This window comes from Vitis vinifera, chromosome 15, assembly GCF_030704535.1.
Source record: "Vitis vinifera cultivar Pinot Noir 40024 chromosome 15, ASM3070453v1".
Classification (NCBI taxonomy): Eukaryota; Viridiplantae; Streptophyta; class Magnoliopsida; order Vitales; family Vitaceae; genus Vitis; species Vitis vinifera.
Window position 1 is genome coordinate 13024859 of NC_081819.1, and position 20577 is coordinate 13045435.

Below are 20577 nucleotides of genomic sequence, written 5' to 3' on the forward strand. Positions count from 1 at the left end.
GAGTAGTGACCGCATCTTTCCTACCCACACACCACTACTACATATTTGTATAGGAGATTGCAATATCCTCACACTCTCCTTCTCTTCACCACTACCCTCTTCTACATGTGTTCTTTGCTCCATTCCCTATTACCATTAACCACCATCCCCATAATCACTATCCCACCATTTTCAATTTGAAATCATTTTCCCACCACTCCCAATTCAACAACCAAGGGACCTATTAGTAATAAAGAAAATAAACTAGGAATATTGCATTTAGGATGTTCATCTTAATGGATTGCTATTCCTAACTAAAGATTGGGGGAATAGAATAAGGTATAACTTAATTATAATTACTTACAATATTTCTTATCCAACTCTCCTTATGAGATTGAGTTGTTCAATCACTCTTTACAGATAAGATAAAGAAGGCGTAATGATGAAGGATGTCTTTTTGCATCTACTAATGTTAATTCAGATGCTTTTGAAACAACCTTGGCTAAATGAAATTAGTTTGGCATGGTTGAAGAATGGTTTCGTGACCCTACATGGGTTTATGCAAAGAGGTAGGTCCCCAAAGAAAGCAAAGCCAAGCAAAAGCATAGGGAGAGGATTTATAAGAACGGAAAAAGCCATTCAAAGGATAAAATTGTCCTATTCTAAATTGAGTCATTGCTAGGAATTCAAAAAGTAAACAATCTTTTGAAGGAATTGTTATCATGGGTCTACCCTATTTGGTAATTTTCTTTTTTTTTTTAGAAAAAAAGTTTACAATATTTTATATTATATATATGAATTTATAGTTCGGGGAAATCGACGGTCAAATTTAATGTTAAGATTTTATAACTTTTCATATATTTATATATATGGATTAAATTTAATGTTAAGATTACGTAGGTATGTATGTATGTATTTTTTTATTTACGATTTTTATTCCTTCAAAATCTAGAAATATTTTTCTTTTTATTATTAATTTTCACGAATTGGGAAGTTGGAGTGGATGTTTAGGTGGGAAATATCTGGCGGCGCTGTGAACCGACAGGAACCCGCGCCCCACAGTGGAGTCCCTGCTGGGAGTCTCACCTCCGCCACAGCCAGTGAAATGAAAGAAGAAGCAGCCTGAAACGCTAACCCTAATTCCCTTCCTTTGATTTCGATCTCCGCTACAAATGGCTTTATCTCTGTTTCACTCCACTTCCTCCTCCATTGCTTTCTCTTCTTCTTCTCCTTATTCTCCTTCTTCTCCCTTCGCTATTCCTTTCCCAACCCACCGCCTCTCACCTCGAAACACCGTAGTAAGTTCTACTCCTCTTTTTTTTCATGCTTACTCTTGTTTCTTTTGTTCCGAAACACTGAGGAAAAAGGAAAGAATAGAGGAACCAGAATTTGACTTTTATGTCTTATGTTGTTTGGGTAAGAGTTTTGATTTTGTTGAGGCTTTTGATTTTCTCCGGTTTTATCTTATGAAGAGAATCTAAAATTTGATTTTTTTCATTCTTTTGTTGTCTTTTCGTTCTCAGCAAACAAACGGACGCTAGGCTTTGTTATTTTCCATGGAAAATAGTAACTACTAAAATCCAAAACCCACTTTTCCTTTCCTGAAATTTTTTTTCTCCCCCTTGAATATCTAATACATACCAACTGCAATTTCGCTTTTTTTGTTGTTTAGTTGAAGTTTGTAAAGATTATAATGGATTTTTGTTTTGTTTTTAAATTTCCCCTGACTTGTGGAAATTGAACAAAGAGATTATATTTAGTTTCTTATTCTTATTTGGACTGGGAAGGACTTGAATTCGAAACACTTACCTGTTGGAATCTTTTCCACTTAGTTAATGAGTAAGAATGAAAAAAGAAAACAAAATGTAGAAAAATTGTTGGAGTGGTAAAATGGCTTTGGTCCAAATTGGGACTATTTTTGGTTGAAATTCAATTTATGTGGAGAATCCGTTCATTTATTTTGGCGCCTCTTTCTTTCCATTGATAATTTTGTTGGTTTTGAATATAAAAATATGCAAATGTGTGTACATATATTTCCAAAGTTTTGAAATACATTAAACTCATTGACTTTGGCAGCTTTGTTGAACTTGAGACTCTCCTATTGCCATCGATTATGCTTTTGCAGTGCAAATTTGTCAGTCGACGAAGAATTTCATTGAATGATTGATAGAGAATAGCTTAGTTCAAGGTTCTAGTACACCATACTGTGTCATTATCCATACCCGTAGATTCATGCGTTTATTTTAAGGTTCAGTTTGGATCTTGGAGAAAAAGAGGAAAAGAAAAAGAAAGCATCAAATGTTTTTTAAAATATATTTCCTTCTCTACCTAATTTCAGCATATTTAAGCTTAGATAATCCAAACAGAACATAAAAATAAGCATATAAAAAATGTAATTTCTTGTGGATGGTCTCCGATACATTTAGGCTTTTTTAGGATATTGGAAAGTTTGAAGGAAGGGACGATGAAAAGGGGAAAAAAGGAAGGGAAGAAAAAGAGAAGGAAAATAGAAAGTGTGTATGAACTCCATAATTTTCTCTCCAATGATTTTTGAATATTAAATCGTGATCAAGAATTTGAAAAAAATATGTAGGATTATAAATAATCGTCATTATATTTGGTTTTCCCTTTGTACTTTATAATACAAATCAAAGAAGGGAATTTGAAATTCCTTTTTTTTTTTCAAATACTTTTTGAAATTCAAATGGAGCCCTAGTAAACAATCAACAAGGCAGTACACTGTATGTTGTAGAATTCCAGCTATGTCAAAATAATGAGATATATTTTGATTAACTTATAATAATGATTACTTTCATCTTTATGGCTGTGACCCGATACATGGTGCCATTAGCATATTCCATTTATGGATTATTAGTTTTTTGCATGAAACATCATTTGTAACTATTGAGTTCATGGATTTACCTAGGTCAATTTATGGATCAATAAAGGATTTTTATCTTTAAAACCCATTAACATTAGAAGGGGTATTGTATGAGAAATCAAGTCTTAAAGTAGTTGAATAGGAGGATCACTATGACTATAGCCATTGGTAAATTCACCAAAGACAAAAGCAATTTATTTGATATTATGGATGACTGGTTATGGAGGGAACATTTCATTTTTGTTGGTTGGTCCAGTCTATTGCTCTTTTCTTGTGCCTATTTTGCTTTGGGGGGTTGGTTCACAAGTACAACCCTTGTAACTTAATGGTATACCCATGGATTGGCTAGTTCCTATTTGGAAGGTTGTGATTTCTTAACCGCCATAGTTTCTACCCTTGCTAATAGTTTAGCACATTCTTTATTGTTTCTATAGGGTCCTAAAGCACAAGGAGATTTTAGTCGTTGGTGTCAATGCAAAAGTATCCTTATTCTCATTTGGTCGTAATCTGAGACAAAGCCCATTTGATGGGCTCCCCATAAAAGAAGAAGGAAAAAAGAAAAAAAAAATATAGGCCAATTCCAATAACTATGTCAGTCAAGACATTGAGGTTTAGATTAGGATTCTAGAGATGAAGTTGAACAGTCAGTAACATTCTTCTACACAGCCTTTCTGAAGAATGGTGAAGTTGTACTCAGCGTGCAATGCAGAGAGCTGGTTCATATAAGCATATCAAAGGGGTTTTCTTTTTTCCTCCTTTTTCTTTCCCTTTTTTTGCCGCTGAATTTGAAAACTATTTTTTTTTTTTAAAAAAAAAAAAACCTATCTAGGTTTCAATATCTTTCATTGCACTTAACCATTTTTGTTGTCACATATTTAAAGCTCATTTTGTTATTTTGGTCTTTTTGTTTTCTATTTTCATTTCTATTAACATTGATGTTCTATTTTAGAGGTGTAACCTGGTTGAGCCAGTGAAGTTTAATAATGGAAGGCCATTCATTCCAGTCCTTAGAGAACCAACATTACCCAATTTCTTGTCATCAAAAGATATGGAAGAAACAATCAACAAGAATGATACCAGGCTGCGAATATTTTCTGGCACTGCAAATCCTGCTCTTTCTCAGGTAAATATGTTTGTCTTTACTATCTCTTTTACCTGCCTCCTCCTTGAAAGCATTGCAGAAGCTAATCCTTTGTGTTGGAATATATTAAAAGCTGGAAGGGGACCTCCATATTATCACTAAGCGGGGGTCTTCCAAGTTGTTAGGCTTGTGGAGGACTATCACTTCAGGGAAAATGGAGGTGGGGTTGCTAGGCTTGTGAATAAGATGGATCTTTTGGCTAGGAGAGGGAATTTTTCTTGAAGAGTTTAGGAGATGGATCTTTTGACTAGGAGAGGGAAATTTTTCTTGAAGAGTTAAGGAGGCATTTTTAATGCCTTTGAGAATTGGTTGGCCCTTTTTCAGTTTCTTATAAATCTTGTAATTTGCATCAGCGGGTTGTTCTGGTGCTTACAGTTGGTTGATCAATTAATCCTCTTACATGCCCCACACTCGCATTTGTGAATGTATATTCTGTATTTGTAAAATCTTATAATAAAAACATGAAAAGCATGTGCATTACTCCTATCTTTACTTCTCTGTTCACAGATTTGGGTTTGGTTTGGCGGTTTTTGTTGGGAGGATTGGGTTTGTGTTGCTGGCGAGAATGGTGTATTTTTTTACTTGTTTTACAATAAAAATTGGTGCTTCTCCTTACTTCTCTGTTCATTTATTTGGCGTTTGGTTTGGATTGGTTTTTGTCGCTGGTGTTCAAATGCCTTGTCTTCTGTTTTCAACAAATTGGTACACGATTTTGTCTTTATATGTTTGTGTTTCGTAAACTCTGGACCATAACTTGGTAGTTAAGATTTTTCCTCGGGCTTATTAGCTGAGTCAATTGTAGGTTCCATATGTGCACTTTTGCATGTTTTATGATTTTGAGCATTACACAGATAGTTGTGTAAATATTTTTATTTAGCATTTTGGCTGCTAATTGTCTAGGAGAAATTTAAGGCAAAATCTAACCCTGCTATAAGCTTCATTGGCTTTCCTTGCACAAATGATTCAGAATTGTTTATGATTTTTGTTATCTCGTCCCCTTCTCTCTCCTTCCCTCCAAAAGCAACACCTCCAAAGAAGAAAGCATGGAATAACAAAATTGTTGTGTTTCAACAAATTTCCTTTATGCTATAAATTTATAGCTAATGATAATGTTGATTCACATGTCCTTATGCCTAGGGGGCTCACCCTTATCTTCAATTACTTTGATTAAATGGTTATACCCTGTTAAGGATGATGGCAACATTATCTTCCTTTCAATTACTTTTTCTGAATGTATTTGTATACTCTCTATTTTCTCACTTTTTGTGCATGTTTTTTTTTTTTTTTTTTTCATACAAGTGTTTCTCCCATGACCTTTTGTATGTGTCATTCCTGATGCATAATTATGTTTGTTGTAGGAAATTGCATGCTACATGGGCCTGGAGCTGGGAAAAATAAACATAAAACGCTTTGCTGATGGAGAGATTTATGTTCAGTTGCAAGAGAGTGTTAGAGGGTGTGATGTATATCTTGTGCAACCCACATGTCCCCCTGCAAACGAGAATCTAATGGAGCTTTTGATAATGATAGATGCCTGTCGGAGAGCATCAGCCAAAAATATCACTGCTGTGATTCCATATTTTGGATATGCCAGAGCTGATAGAAAGGTAACTCCTTCATTTGTGGTATAAGAGGAACTCGTTCAGATTTCAAAATTGATGCCTGAAAAAAAAGGGGGGGACAGATTTGGACAAATTTGAGGTGATTCAGTACAGGCCAGAGGATAAGTTGTGTCATTTTCTAGGGTATCAGCTGGTTGCTTACTTCTAACCTTCGCTATAAATGACTTTGTGAACAACCATCATATCACACTGCATCCTTTTGGACTTGACCATTTCCTTCCTGTGGTGGATTTGAGCTTCCCATCATACTGTTATCTTTGCCATTTGTTTGCATTGTTCATAATATGCAATTGGATCATTCTTATTACACACTTTCTGAAGTGATTGCCTGAATTTGAATTTACCATCTCCCCTCATTGAGATAATGACTAATTATTCTAGATTTCTGAATTTTTTTTATTGTTATTGATATTGAAGTTATATTTCTAGCTTAGTATATATACTTGCTTGATAGATGTCTCTCCATAGTAATCATTTCTGAAACTACAATTTAAAATGAAGTAATTCATTCTATGAGAAAAGATGATCGGCTAGCATATAGTAGCTCCATAGTTGATGGGAAATTTCGCCACAATCAAATATTCATGTGGATTATTAGATATTTTTGGCCTAGGCTAACTGTCATGGAAAAATAGGATTCTTGCTATCAATGTTAAATAGTTAGGAAAACTAAATTGAATTCATTTTATTCATTAGCTTCATCTGGACCCTAATGCAATGTTATATTTTCCTGTGAAAAAAAAATTATAATTTGGACTACTGTTTTCAGACTCAAGGGCGAGAATCAATCGCTGCCAAACTTGTTGCAAATCTCATTACAGAAGCGGGTGCAAACCGAGTTCTTGCTTGTGATCTTCATTCTGGGCAGTCTATGGGTTATTTTGATATTCCAGTTGATCATGTGTATGGACAGGTAATAAGGTGATAGCTTCTAGTGGTCAATGTGTATGATCAGATTTCAAACTGATGCTATTGGGGTTCTTCCATGTTATACATCAGCATGACTTTGGTGTATGTATGGATATGAGGTGTGTGACAAATAGACTTGAGCAGAATTTAGTGGATTTTTTTTATAAACTGTAAAAATTAATGAATTAAATACTGTGGAAGAGAAGGCTAAAAGTAGAAGTTTTCTTGTTAATCAGGATTTTTTCTTCTATAACTGGATTTATACTTTACAGATATATTGTTTTCTGCCATGACTTGTTTAACCTTAATTTGGTTTATTGATCCATGAACTTTTGTTTGTTTGTCCACGCTAGCCTGTGATACTTGATTATCTTGCAAGCAAAACTATTTGTTCTGATGATTTGATAGTGGTCTCACCGGATGTTGGTGGAGTTGCTAGAGCGCGTGCTTTTGCCAAAAAATTGTCAGATGCACCTCTAGCCATTGTGGATAAAAGGCGCCATGGGCACAATGTTGCAGAGGTAACACATATTTGAACAAATCTAACAATGGTTTACAATATTGGTAAAAAGCCTAGTTGTTTGTTGATTTCTTCATCCTTCATTTTGGCTTATTACATCTTTTTTCTCTGGAGGAAAAATGGTCTTGGCTTGTGTGGATGTTCTAAGATAACTTTTAAGTAGATATAGAGAAAATTTTCCAAGGACCCATATGTGGGAGATATAGTTGATGGAAAAATGTTGATATAGTTGCTGATTTAAATTCCTATTGATTTGATGATATACCCATTGATATATCCAATATTAGTGGAAATCAATAGAAAATTCTAATAATGCATCAAAGTGTCATAATACCTTTTCATGTATAACCTCAATTCAATATCATTCATAATTCAATATCATTTATACTGTTGATAATATTGACCTATTGACCAAGCTGTTGCTATCTTTGTGGACATGAAGAGGATATAGATTCTTATAAAAGATTGATTCTGATTAATATTGCCAATAATTTTGTTCCCTTTTGTTTTATTTATTTTGATAGGTATTCTATCTTCTGCTTTTAGCTCTATAGCAGTTACTAATTTTTAGCACTGTATTTATAGCCATACAGGTGTAGGTGCCTATGTGCACAGAGACTTTCTTTATGCATTCTTTCACTGGAATAGAGATCCTGTTGTTAGCCACTTTTTTGTTATATTTCTTGTATTTTCTTCTGGAAGGGTCTTTCATCCTTTTTTGTTTGTTTTTTCCGTTGACTTATGATCCTATTTCTGTTTCTTATTTTAAAAAATGAGCAAATGTGTGTAGGAGTTTAAGTATGGGAAAGGATCTTTCATGAATATGGCTATTTGGCTATTTTGTATGTGATTCACAAGTGTACTAGAGTACGTTATGACACTTATTTTTGTCTTAACAGTTCATGACATGGGAAATGAGTCTATTGATTTTGATAGCTGTAGATGCTTGGACCTAAAGTAACTTCCCCTATTCAGTTGCTTATTCTTTAGGTTGATCACCTATCAAGTAACCTTATTTACAAAAGTTCAATGCTTTTAGGAATGGAATTAATTCTCACTAGGTACTCAAAATTTATTTTTATTATAAATTATAATAAATTTTGGTGTTAGTGTTATTATCGTTTTGATAAGAAACAAGCTTCTATTTAAGAATAAAAGAAATACAGATAAAGGAGGGTGAGGGATCGTTTACACAAAGAGAAAGAACAGAAAGAAGAAGGAAAGTAATATGCTGATGAAAGCTGTATAAGACTCTAAACAAAATTGCAGGTCCAAATCAACCCGGTTTAATATCTCTAAACTTCCTGTGTTATTATTGCTCTCCTAGCTAGGGATTTTGTTTCCTAGTTGCTCTTTCTAGGTATCCACCGATCCACCTAATTTGCTTTCCACAACTCAGGTAAATATTCTTACAACTCTCTTGCCAATACCCATACCTGTTGTGGCAGTCAGCAGCCCCTGTCACATTCATGAAATGATCACTGAAGCATTACTAATAACCCTGCAAAATGCTTCTTGCAAATCCTTCCAGTTGCCCCAGTCTCAGATGTCAAGGGATAATGACTCCCAGTTAGGTTTAAGAAAGTGAAGATAGCAGTACCTCGATGATTGATCCTAATTGGTTCAGAAGATAACACCTGTTGAACTTTATTTTTTATTATTCTTCTGATGAAGTTCACTGGTTGACGTGTGTCCTCTTCGAGCAACATTGATCCTATCAAATAAAATAACATTCAAAGGAATGCTTCCAAACACTCTGGTGAATGACGCCTAGAGGGAAGCATGGTCAATCACTCTTCATAACTCCTCCCTGAAGGACTCCATACTCTGCAAGATCCTAAGAATTTGTTCCTTCTTAGGTCATCCAAAATAAGGCAGTGGAAAACACAAGCCATAACAGTCTCTCCTTCCTGCCACCAACTTGCTTTGACAATCTAGTCACCATCCTGATTTGAATTACCATTAGACACTCTGTAAGTGTTCTTGGGGCTTTGTAAATCTTTTAAATAGAGTTTAACAAATGAAATTACTGAGTTCAATGAATTTTTTAGTTAATTGTATGGCATGATTCACTCCCCCTTGTTTTCTTCCTCCCCTTTCCTATCTTCTCCTCTCTTCTCCACTACTATTTGTTTGTCCTGTATCAAAGACCATTTTGTATCCTCAAGGCACTCTCTGTCCAATCATCTTTCTTCTCCTAGTCCTAATGTCTTTATTGCGCACAATACCAATGAAGAGTTTTCATTATTTCTTACCTTTAAGAGCCATATAATGTCAAAGCTGAAGATGTTGTGATCACTGGAAAATTCCATGTCACTTTGTTGTTTCTTTAACTGTAAGCATTGACCTTGTTCTTTAATCATCAATCATTACTAAATAGAATTATTTTGTTATCCTATCAAAAAAGTGTAGGCATATCATTTGGTAAATGTCCTCCATGCTCCATTCTTTTAAAACCATAAGAAGAAAGTGCTTCCAAACCTTGAGCCCACTTACATTTTTGCTTCTGCTTCATGGTTTTGTGAGTGGAGTAATTCAAAGAACAGACAAGCATGTTTGCTCTCTTTGATTCCAGATTGAAACCTTTCCCTTCATGTACTTCAATGTTGTCTCGCAGGTCATGAATTTGATTGGTGATGTTAAGGGTAAAGTGGCTGTTATGGTGGATGACATGATTGACACAGCTGGTGAGTCTTATATTTGAACTGCATTTTGTTACTTTTTTTTCTTCTTTTGCAAACAAATATTAATCTTCTAAAAAGATGATCTTGGAAAAGTACATCAAATAGATGTTGCTTTCCATGTTGAAGTTGTGGATTACATATTTCATCATCAATGTTTTTTTTTTTTTTAAATTTAAAGAAAAATAAAAAATAAATTTAAAGTCAATAAATTTATTTCATCATCGGAGTTATTAAATTTGGAAATGCAGATATCAGTTTTAAAAAAATAGTACAAAGGTGTAAAAATGAGAATTGGAGTGTGTTTAATTATAGGTTTGTCTAAGAAAAGGATTAAATTGTTGTGGGGTTTTCCACAATTGGTTATTTTGTCTTTAATCTCAAAAAGTAAGTAATTCCAGAAATTTGATTCCCATGCAGTAGGCTTGGGGCACACAGACTGTGTCATGGTCCTGGAAAATGCCTTTAAACATCACTTGCATCTAAGCTTGTTTATGGCTATCATTTGAGTAATTAGCAACTACAAAGTTCAACTGTAAATCTTCAAGTTAGTATTTTTAGTCATTTAGTCCGTAAGTTACCACGTTACTATGGTTTATAGTTATCCTTGTTCCCTCTATTCATTTTGTTTTTCCTCTACACTTTGCAGTCATGTAAATATGTTATCTGATGGAACTGTTAAGTCTGTGGATCATCATTGCCCTAGTCTATCATGTAAATCTTTTGAACCACGGTTGTTCTTGGGTTATATATATATATTATATTCTAGGAAGTGAGCTCAATTGATTGTTCCTGCAATACCAAACCTTGATCTTGTGGATGGAAGTTAGTGATTGGCTGGTGGTTACAGGAACTATTGCTAAAGGAGCAGCTCTGTTGCATCAAGAGGGTGCCCGAGAAGTCTATGCATGCAGCACTCATGCTGTTTTTAGGTATGTGGATGATTTCTACAGGATTTTTTTTCTCTTTGATTCCAGTATGTATCATCTTCTTCTTAGGAGGAACAAGAAAAAAAAAACTTACATCGTGAATTTCTTTTCTTCCAGTAAGAAATATAACTCTATTGGATGAAAGAAAACAATTGAGGATGACATAATCCTTCTAAAATGAGAACATAAAGAAAAAGAAAGAAAAATAACAATATAAAGCATTCACCCTAAGTGCCTCAAAACGGTTGAGGGTAGGTATCCCTAACAAAATCCCTAAAATCCTTTCCCTCTTAGCCAAACCATTGGCTAAAAAATTGACCAATATAGATCTCTATCCAAAAGAAAATACATCTCTAGCAAGAGCTTGGACCTGTACCTCTCAAAGAAGCCCATGAAATAATCACCGTTGTTTCCCTTCAACATGAAGGTCCCAAACCTGCAACTGCTGCATTGGAGAAAATATGTACCAGCTTCTCTTCTATAATCTCTAATAACTCCTCCGATGCCCAATTGACCTGACAACTCTGAAGCGCAACCATCAAAACTTTAAAAAAACCTTTGAGGAGGAAACCTAGTTACCTTTTATTCTTGGGTCACTGGGCAAACAGCTTTTGGAAACTCCTTGGTAATTGATCTTTCAAGATGATGTGAGGAACGGATTTTATCCCCACACAAACCTGTTCTAAAAATTCCTTGCATTTTGATCCAACTTTAAAACCTTAATCATAGCAAGGGTTAACACCTCCATAGGGCCCCTACTCCTTTGCTCTCTAACCAAATTATCAACTTGCCTCAACTATCTTGAGGACAACTCATAAGGAAATGGACATTGGAAAATAAATGGTCAGCTGATTCAGTGGTAGTGATGTGCCTGTATACTGGGACTATTTGTTTTATAAGGCCTTCTGATCTGATGCAGACATTACTATTGAACCTCTTGTGGGTAACCATCTCTGACAAAGCTTTGACCTTTGTAGGGCTAATGTTCACAGAAGAAAAATATACCATTTTCAAACGACAGGGGAGAAAATATAGGGCCCCTAATTTCCTATCATTAAGTTTCCTCAGAAATTTGAAATTCTAGGAAGGAGAGAGATTCAAACTGGAGAAAACAATGGACAAAAGGGTGTTTTGCCATCCTGATATTCTAAATGAACAAGGAAAAAAATACTTTTTGCTTTCCTAACATAGATCCTCTAGAAACAAATTTTTGAACTGTCATGGAAAATGAATCTGATGAGAGGGTGGGGACTACTAATATTCGGGGGATCCATTTCAATGACAGCAAGTCACTTTGAATTAGTAACCGAACTACCATGGTTAATCTACCAATTTATGACTGTGATAATCCAAAAACAGCCAATTGAATGATCATAAGAGTCCTAATTTTAGGATTTTTGACCTAATCTTTGAAAAAATATGTAATTGGTGCAAAGGGTCCAAAAAAAAAGATTTGCAGATTTAATGATTGAATATCCTAACGAACAGCTCCTTGGAAAAACCATTTTTGACCAATCCCTCTTCCAAGAATATGATTAATAAGAGATTTATTTCTTTTATAAACAATTGTTATGATATATAACAGGATATCATGACTCATTTAGAAAACCAGTTGTGCCTTTCAAGAGGAGGTTTTGGAATCTAGATTCATGGATCTGTTTGATGTTCACTCAAATTCTTTTGTTTCCGTTTTTCTATATTTGCAGCCCTCCTGCTATACAGAGGTTGTCGAGTGGTTTGTTTCAAGAGGTGATCATTACTAATACCATTCCAGTGTTGGAGCAAAACTATTTTCCACAGCTGACAGTCCTGTCAGTAGCAAACCTCCTGGGGGAGACTATATGGCGTGTTCATGATGACTGCTCAGTGAGTAGTATTTTTCAGTAAACTGGTTTAATGAGAGAATCAACAAAAAAGTTGGTTCATTTTTGTTACTTGCATGGGGTTTTGGTATGTTGAAGTTGTCACTTATTTCCTCTAACAACACATCCTTTGACCCAGAAGAATAATTAAATTATCATAGTGAAATAGGATATATAGCCCCTTTCCAGTAGAAAACTTGATTCTAACAAAAAGAGAAAATCATGAAGTATGCTCTTCCAATTCTTTTACCGACTTCTCATTTCTCCTCATGTTCCATGCTCTCATGCTTGTCCAAATCTAAATTTTAAACTTTCTTCCATCAGAAGCACATTTTTTTTTTTCTTTTCAACTCAGTCAAGTGAGGGGAGTTAGATATCATCCTTATACAGCTGTATCATTCATTTTGGGAATCATAGCAGTAAGAGTAAATTTATCTGTGGCTTTTTTTCTGATTGTCAGAGTGGCTTTGAACCCTATTCCAGCTTGGGCATTGATTAATCAATTCTCGTCTCGGTGGTGTCCTTCCCAGCTTCTATTGTTGCTGTTTAGCTCTGGTTTTGTAAACAGGATTGTCTCATATCACAGCAGTATCAAAATTTTGCCTGGCTTCTTAACTTGTATTCTGGTCGCTGAACAACTTAGCGCTTCAGTTGATCATTTGAGTCCTCAAAATTGCCATTTCCTCTTATTTTTGTTACAATACAAATGTGTAATGTCTATGTAACATTGATTTGTTTATACAGTTCCAACTGCCTTTGATTTCTTTCTGTGGTTAGGACTTCAATGTTCCATCAAATATTCTCTCTTGTAATGTATTTAGCTTTGTCCATTTATAAATGAAGTGAAGAAAGACCAAAGCTACTGGTGGAGGCTCGGCTCAGGTGAGAAGGGGGTTGAATGGAAGGGATGGAGCAAATCCTTTTGCTGGAAAATTAAGCTTCTGAGTTAAATTTATTAGGAAATGAAGCGTTACACTTGGCCTCCATTTGAATCATGGGAAATAACAGGGAAAGAAGAAAAAGGTCAATAAGAAAAGAATTCAATTCTTTTATTTAGACCACCTTAAAATCAAATATGTTTCATTATTAAAAAGTTTGTATGTTTTAAATTTTTTTTTTTTTTTTTTTAAGAGAGTATCATGTACCTTCATTGTATCTTGTAGGGATGTCATTAAAGGAAGGCATCCCTACAAGATACCATGTATCATGTACCTTCATTTTTTTATTGAGATATTAAGGTTTTGTTTAGTTTTCGAAAAGTATTAAAAGAAAAAAAAATATTGTTAAGGAAAATGGTTTTTTTAATGTTTGGTTGTTCTATAAAAAATTTTTAAATAAAATTAAATATTATTAAAATTAGTTAAAAATTTATGTATTTTAAATTATTTATCTTTATATTGATGAGTTAAAATAAATTTGAAATAGAAAATAAAAATAATTCCATTAAGTCTAATTCTATTTTTTTCTTTTTTCACTTTTTCTTTCATCCTTTCTTTCCATTTTCTCTCAAATTTTTTGGAACCATATATATTGCAAAATAAAGCAAGTAACATACATAAATGATCTATCCACCTCTCAATGATAGTGAATGTCATCTCACTTCATCTTATTTGAAGATAAGGATTTGTCCTTCATAAAATTCAATTTAAAATTTGACTAATAAAAATTTTAATAAAATCTCAGTCTAAAAATTGATTGAGAAATATAACTTAGAAAAAGAGAAAAGAAAAAAGTTTCCTCATAAAAATCTATTTGAAAAAGTAATTAAATAAACAAAATTTATTTAAATTATTTATATAAATGTGAATGGTGAAAAGTCTAAACAATTTCAAAGAATAGATAGAAGGATTAATTCAAAAGGATTGAAAGTAGGAAGACTTTATAATATTGTCAACTATAGCAAGTCCCCTATTGTCAGCCCCTTGACCCTCTAGGAGTCTTGTAAGTGTTAAGACACTTGAGATAGTTTTGTAATTTTGTAGTTGTTGATTGAATAACACAAGTTGGGAAAGGGTTTCCGTAATTTGATTTGGCCTCTTTACGTTGCTTTGTTGCTTTGTGAGGTATTCAGAGAAGGTTGGCTAAGAAATGGTTCTTAGCACCACACACTCAAAGAGAAAAATTTGGGGTGAATCTAAGAGGTGTGACACCTACCAATGGCAACACATAGTCATGTGACACCTTTTACCTTTCTTTAAGCAAAATATGTTGTCATAAGTAGTTTGATCATCACTGCTTATGACTATAACTAATTTAGCATATCAATTATATGCTCAATAGATAGACTAACAACTTTATGGATTGATACCAAGTTGGTGGATAGCAAAAATTAGAGAAGATATAGGAACCAACTAAATACATGAAAGGCAAATGTAATATTTTTAGATAAGAATGACATAGGCCTTGTCCCTAGGATATTTAGGAATTGATGTCATATGTTTTTTTGTCACAACCTATATTTATGATCTGTCCACCATAAAAAAAAAAAAAAAGTGAAGCAATGGGAAATTGAACCATATAACTTTATTAAAAATCTATTTATCTCCTACTCTGCTATTGCTTTTTGAAATATATTAAGAGTAATTGCTGAAATTATATATCTATTAAACACATTGAATGGGGTTTATATAACATAAACATCCCAAACAGTTACAGAAAATATCCCACAAAACGTGGTCAAATGAAAACAAACATTTGAATACATCAGAAGTAATTTGTTACAACAAAAAACTAATAGCTAAAGAATAGCTCCTATGATTGGGCTTCAATACGCCCCCGCAAGATGGCAATTCCATCTGAAATGCCAATCTTGGAGTGAAGAAAAAGGAACCGACCTTTGGAGAGAGGTTTAGTAAGGACATCAGCCAACTGAGAGTGAGTGTTAATATGAGAAACTTTAAGAGAACCATCAACAACTTTTTCCTGAACAAAATGGTAATCCAACGCAATGTGCTTTATTCGACTGTGGAATAGCGGATTGACACACAAATAGGTGGCACTTAAATTATCACAATAAATAATAGGAGATGGTTGAAGAGTGATACCAAGCTCAGAAAGGAGATGAGAAACCTAAGTGACTTTAGTAGCGGTAAAAGCAACAGCTCGATACTCGACCTCTGTTGAAGAACGAGCTACTATCTTCTGTTTCTTTGAACACCAAGAGATTGGATTGCCACCAAGAAAAAGAACAAAAGTAGTGGTAGACTTGTAAGAATCTTGGTCGCCAGCCCAATTGGCATTGGAATAAGCTCGAAGATCAAGAGATGGAGTGACATCTGAATAAGCTTGAAGATGGAGAGGTTGTGGTCGTCGGAAAGTGAGACCAAAATGTATTGTATGTTTGAGGTAACAAAGCAACCTCTTAGTTGCAGTCCAATGAGTTTGAGTGGGGGCATGCATGAATTGGGCAAGTTTGTTGATGGCGAAAGCAATATCAGGACAAGTGAGCTGGAGATATTGAAGTCCACCAACCAAGCTTTGAAAATGAGTATCATTAGCTGGAGGAGAACCATCATTGAGAGTTAGATGGCCAGTTGAAGACATTGGGGTGGAAGAATTCTTTATGCCTTCCAAATGAAACTTTGCCAACAAGTCACGAACATATTTATGTTGAGATAAAAACAAGCCATCAGAAGTGGAAATGGCCTCAACTCCCAAGAAGTAGCTCAAAGGACCAAGATCCTTTAGGGAAAAACGATGAACAAGAGCATCAACGAACTTCTGAATGGATGGAGAACAATTTCCTGTTACAAGTAAATCATCCACATATACCAGAAAATAAATTGTGACTGACCGACATTGATAGATGAATAATGAAGTATCAGATTTAGAATTGATAAACCCAAGGTTGAAGAGAAATGTCTTTAACTTTGTGTACCAAGCTCGAGGGGCTTGTTTCAAACCATAAAAAGCCTTTTGCAAGCGGCAAACATAAGTAGGATTATCCTTATCAACATACCCAGGTGGTTGAGTCATGTAAACATCCTCAGTTAAATTTCCATGAAGAAAAGCATTATTAACATCAAGCTGTGAAATAGGCCAACTGTTACTCAAGGCAATGGATAAAACAACTCGAATGGTGGTTGGCTTAACAACTGAGCTAAAAGTGTCATGATAATCGACCCCAAGGCGTTGATGGAATCCTTTGGCAACCAAGCGGGCTTTGTATCGAGAAATAGAACCATCTGGATTTCGTTTGATACGAAACACCCATTTACACCCCACAATGTTATGGTTGGAAGGAGGAGATACAAGAACCTATGTATGGTTGCGAGCAAGAGCAGCAAGCTCATCATCCATGGCAACACACCAGTTAGGATCTTGAAGAGCTTGAGAGGCAGTAGTAGGCTCAAGGGACGCAGGAAGCAGATGTTTGGTGACATGAAAACTTGTCTTAAAGCCAGGAAACTGTTTGGGACAATGGATATTATTTTGAGAACGGGTTACAATTCGATGAGATGGCTCGAGTCGAGGATTGGACCCTTGGGTTTGGGTAGGTGGTGACAAAGACAAAGATGGAGAAGAAGTATTAGAGGAGTCAGAAGACAAAGGGAGAGGGGAAGAGGAGAGATCATACCTTGGAGTAGCATCACACACCGAGAGAAGAGCTGGAGTCAGAGTAGATGGACTGGAACTAGCAAGAGAACGTGATGAGAGCAGCTCCTAATTAGGCTGTGTGGTAGTGGAAGAAGATCCTTGGTGCGGGAAAGATTCAGAGGGAGTGGGAACCATAAAAAAAGAAAGTTGGATAGCAGCAAGAGTTGGGGAACACGAAAACCAAGTGGAGACAACTTGGTCAAGATCTGTAGGCGAAGTAGTTGAGGCAAGAAGAAATTGATGTTCAATGAATTGGACATGATGAGAGATGTACACACGGTTGGAAGACAAGTCTAAACACTTATAAGCATTGTGAGTGTTGGAATATCCTATAAAGACACAGTGCTTGAAGCGTTTATCAAGTTTATGATCAGAATAAGGACGCAACTAAGGAAAACATAAGCACCCAAAAGCTCGTAACTTATCATAGTTTGGTAGTTGTTGAAAGAGAGACTCAAAAGGTGTTTGATGTTTAAGAACTGAAGTGGGCAAACGATTGAGTAAGTATGCAGCAGCAAGGAAAGCATGAGACCAATATTTTAAAGGTAGAAAAGCTTTGTGGAGCATGGTCAAACCTGTTTCAACAACGTGACGATGTTTCCTTTCAACAGAGCCTACATGTTCGGGTGTGTAAGGGAGAGACACTTGATGTTGAATACCTTGTGATACAAAGTAGGATTTAAGACTTTTATATTCAGTGCCACCATCTGTGTAAAGAGTTACCAATGATGATTTAAAGTATTTTTCGACCATAGACTTGAATTTGGGAAAAACTGTGTAAACATTAGACTTGTAAGCCATAGGAAATAACCAAACATATTTTGTAAAATAATCGATGAAAATAAGATAGTGTCGAAAGCCATCAATTGATTCAATTGGGGAAGGCTCCCATACATCCGAATAAACTAAATCAAGAGGACCACGACTTTGAAGTGAAGAAACTCCAAAAGGCAACTTGTGGCTCTTATTACATAAACATGACTCACAAAAGAAACTGTAGAATGACTCAGTGGGATAAATTGGAAGATTATGTTTGCGAATTAAAAACTAAAAAATATGAGATGATGGATGTCCTAAACGATGATGCCAATTGGCAAGTGATGTCTTGACACTAACACGGGCTTGTTTAGGAGTGGCACCCATTGTGTTTCCCTTGTTAGGCCAAGGCCACTCATACACATCATCCTTGCTCCGCCCTTGAGTGAGACGCGCCCCCTTTTTGAGATCCTTGACAACAAAAGAAAAAGGAAAAAACTCAATAGAAGCATTGTTGGTTTTACAAAACTTAGAGACAGAAATTAAGTTTTGCTTTATGGAGGGAACACATAACACATTAGACAAACAAAAAGACTTAGAAGGAGTAGGGAGTTTAGAAGAACCAGTGTGAGTAATTTCAAGGCTTGAACCATCACCCAAGAGAATGTCATCAGGACCTTCATAAGGCTGGTGGTGGGAAAGATTAGTTAAATTGCTAGTAACATGATGAGATGCGCCAGAGTCCACAATCCAATTTGAAGACGACGAGTTCCCAAAAGAGGTGTGATGAACCTCTGGCTGTTGTTGCAAGAGCCTCTTGGCTGAATTGCATTGTCTAGCAGTATGCCCATTTTTCTGACAAAATTGACATACAACGTTGGAGTGAAACTGATTGTAATGGGAGTGAAACTGATTGTTATGGTTACCATTGTTGTTGAACGTCCTTCCTTGGTGATTGCAGTTATTAAAGAACCTTTTCCCATTATAACTTTGTCCATTGCCATATCAAGGTTGGGTGTTGCCAAGACTTGTGCGAGTATTATTCACAATGACATTTGAACCACCACGTGACTTTTCTCTTTTCAAGAAAGATTCATGTTCTACTGGCTTGTCATGAAGTTCTTCAAATGAAACAAGAGTGTCTCGGGCTCTTATTGCAGTAGAAATCTCCTTAAAGCCACTGCCAAGGCCATTGAGAGCAAAAATAGTCAGAACATCATCACTTAAATGAGTGTCAATGATAGCTAGCTCATCAGCAATTCCTTTGATGGTTTGAAGATACTCTGCAATAGAACGAGTATTGCAAGTGATGTTGGTAAGCTTCTCCTTGAGATTCATTACTCGTGATCTGGATTTGTTAGCATAAAGCTTGTGAAGCTTTACCTAAGCATCACGAGAAGAAGTAGCAGCAGCAATCAAAGGCACAACTCCTTCTGAAAGAGATGCAAGGATTGCATGAAGGAGCAATTTGTCTTGCCTTGTCCAAATAGCAAAATTTGGATTTGAAACAGTTGTTCCATCTTCGGCAATAATTTCCTTGGATGGGCATGTCTTAGTCCCATCAAGAAATCCCATGAGGTCATAACCATATAGTAGGGCGTCAAATTGTGCTTTCCAAGAGGGAAAGTTGTTGTTGTTCAATTTGATGGGTAGTTGGGCAGTTGCATTAATGGAGATAATTCCATCAAAGCAAGAGGTAGAAGAAATGAGTGATACATTGGTTCTCCTGGTTGTGTTTACAGCCATGGTGTAAGATATTTGCAAAAAGAGGTTTTGGATCAAGAAAAAAAACTCGTTAGAGTCTTTACTGCTCTGATACCATGAAAAATATTAAGAGGAGTAATTGTTGAAATTATATATCTATTAAACACATTGAATGGGGTTTATATAACATAAACATCCCAAACGATTACAGAAAATATCCCACAAAACGTGGTCAAATGAAAACAAACATTTGAATACATTTGAATACATCAGAAGTAATCTATTACAACAAAAAACTAATAGCTAAAGAATAGCTCCTATGATTGGGCTTCAATACTTTTATTATTGTGAGGGTGTGAAAGATGAAGAAAAAGTCATCTTCATTAGAGTGCAAAGCAAATCAATCATCTTTTATATTGAAAGTTGTAGTGCAAAGTAGTACACACAATTAGGGCTAGAATTAAGAATTCACTTCAAAATTCGAACTCATTGGAGAATGATGGTTACATGGAAGAAATTTTGATCCTGTTTGATAATTATTTTTTAAAACAGTTTTAAAAAATAGTTTTTGAAAATTATTCTTTGATGTTTTGTAGAACATAAGATTGTTTGGGAACCTGAAATGTTTTAAACCTATTTTTAATATTTTTAAATGTGTTTTAAAATCAATTTTTATGTGTAGAGCTTTAATTTTAATCATTATACATGTTTGTATAATTATTTTTTAAAATAATTCTAAAAAAAAAGTGAAAACAATTAAAAACAACTAAAAAAATGTCCTTTAAAAACACTATATTTTATGTTCTTAAAAAAATTAAAAAAAATTAAAAAAACAATTTTTTTGGTGGTCAAATGTGTTTTCCAATTTTTTTTTTTTCTAAAAAACATAAAATTATTCTTGAAAACAGTTGTCAAACAGATTGTGGACCCACATTTTTCACATGAGTCCCCACTCGTCGGTGAGACTCGTTTTTTAAGGGTGAAAATTTGTAAATCT

General features: G+C 34.9%; 1 protein-coding gene across 1 annotated transcript; it reads left to right on the top strand.

Annotated features, from left to right (window-relative positions):
• The first annotated feature begins 947 nt into the window (after positions 1–947).
• On the top strand, positions 948–13382 carry LOC100244506 (ribose-phosphate pyrophosphokinase 1). Its single transcript, XM_002265273.5, has 9 exons — positions 948–1277; positions 3810–3983; positions 5360–5608; positions 6393–6536; positions 6886–7053; positions 9670–9739; positions 10584–10665; positions 12369–12528; positions 12985–13382. Exons 1-9 carry the CDS (start codon positions 1152–1154, stop codon positions 13021–13023), a joined length of 1212 nt encoding a protein of 403 aa, XP_002265309.1. The 5' UTR covers positions 948–1151; the 3' UTR covers positions 13024–13382.
• The last annotated feature ends 7195 nt before the right edge of the window (positions 13383–20577 follow it).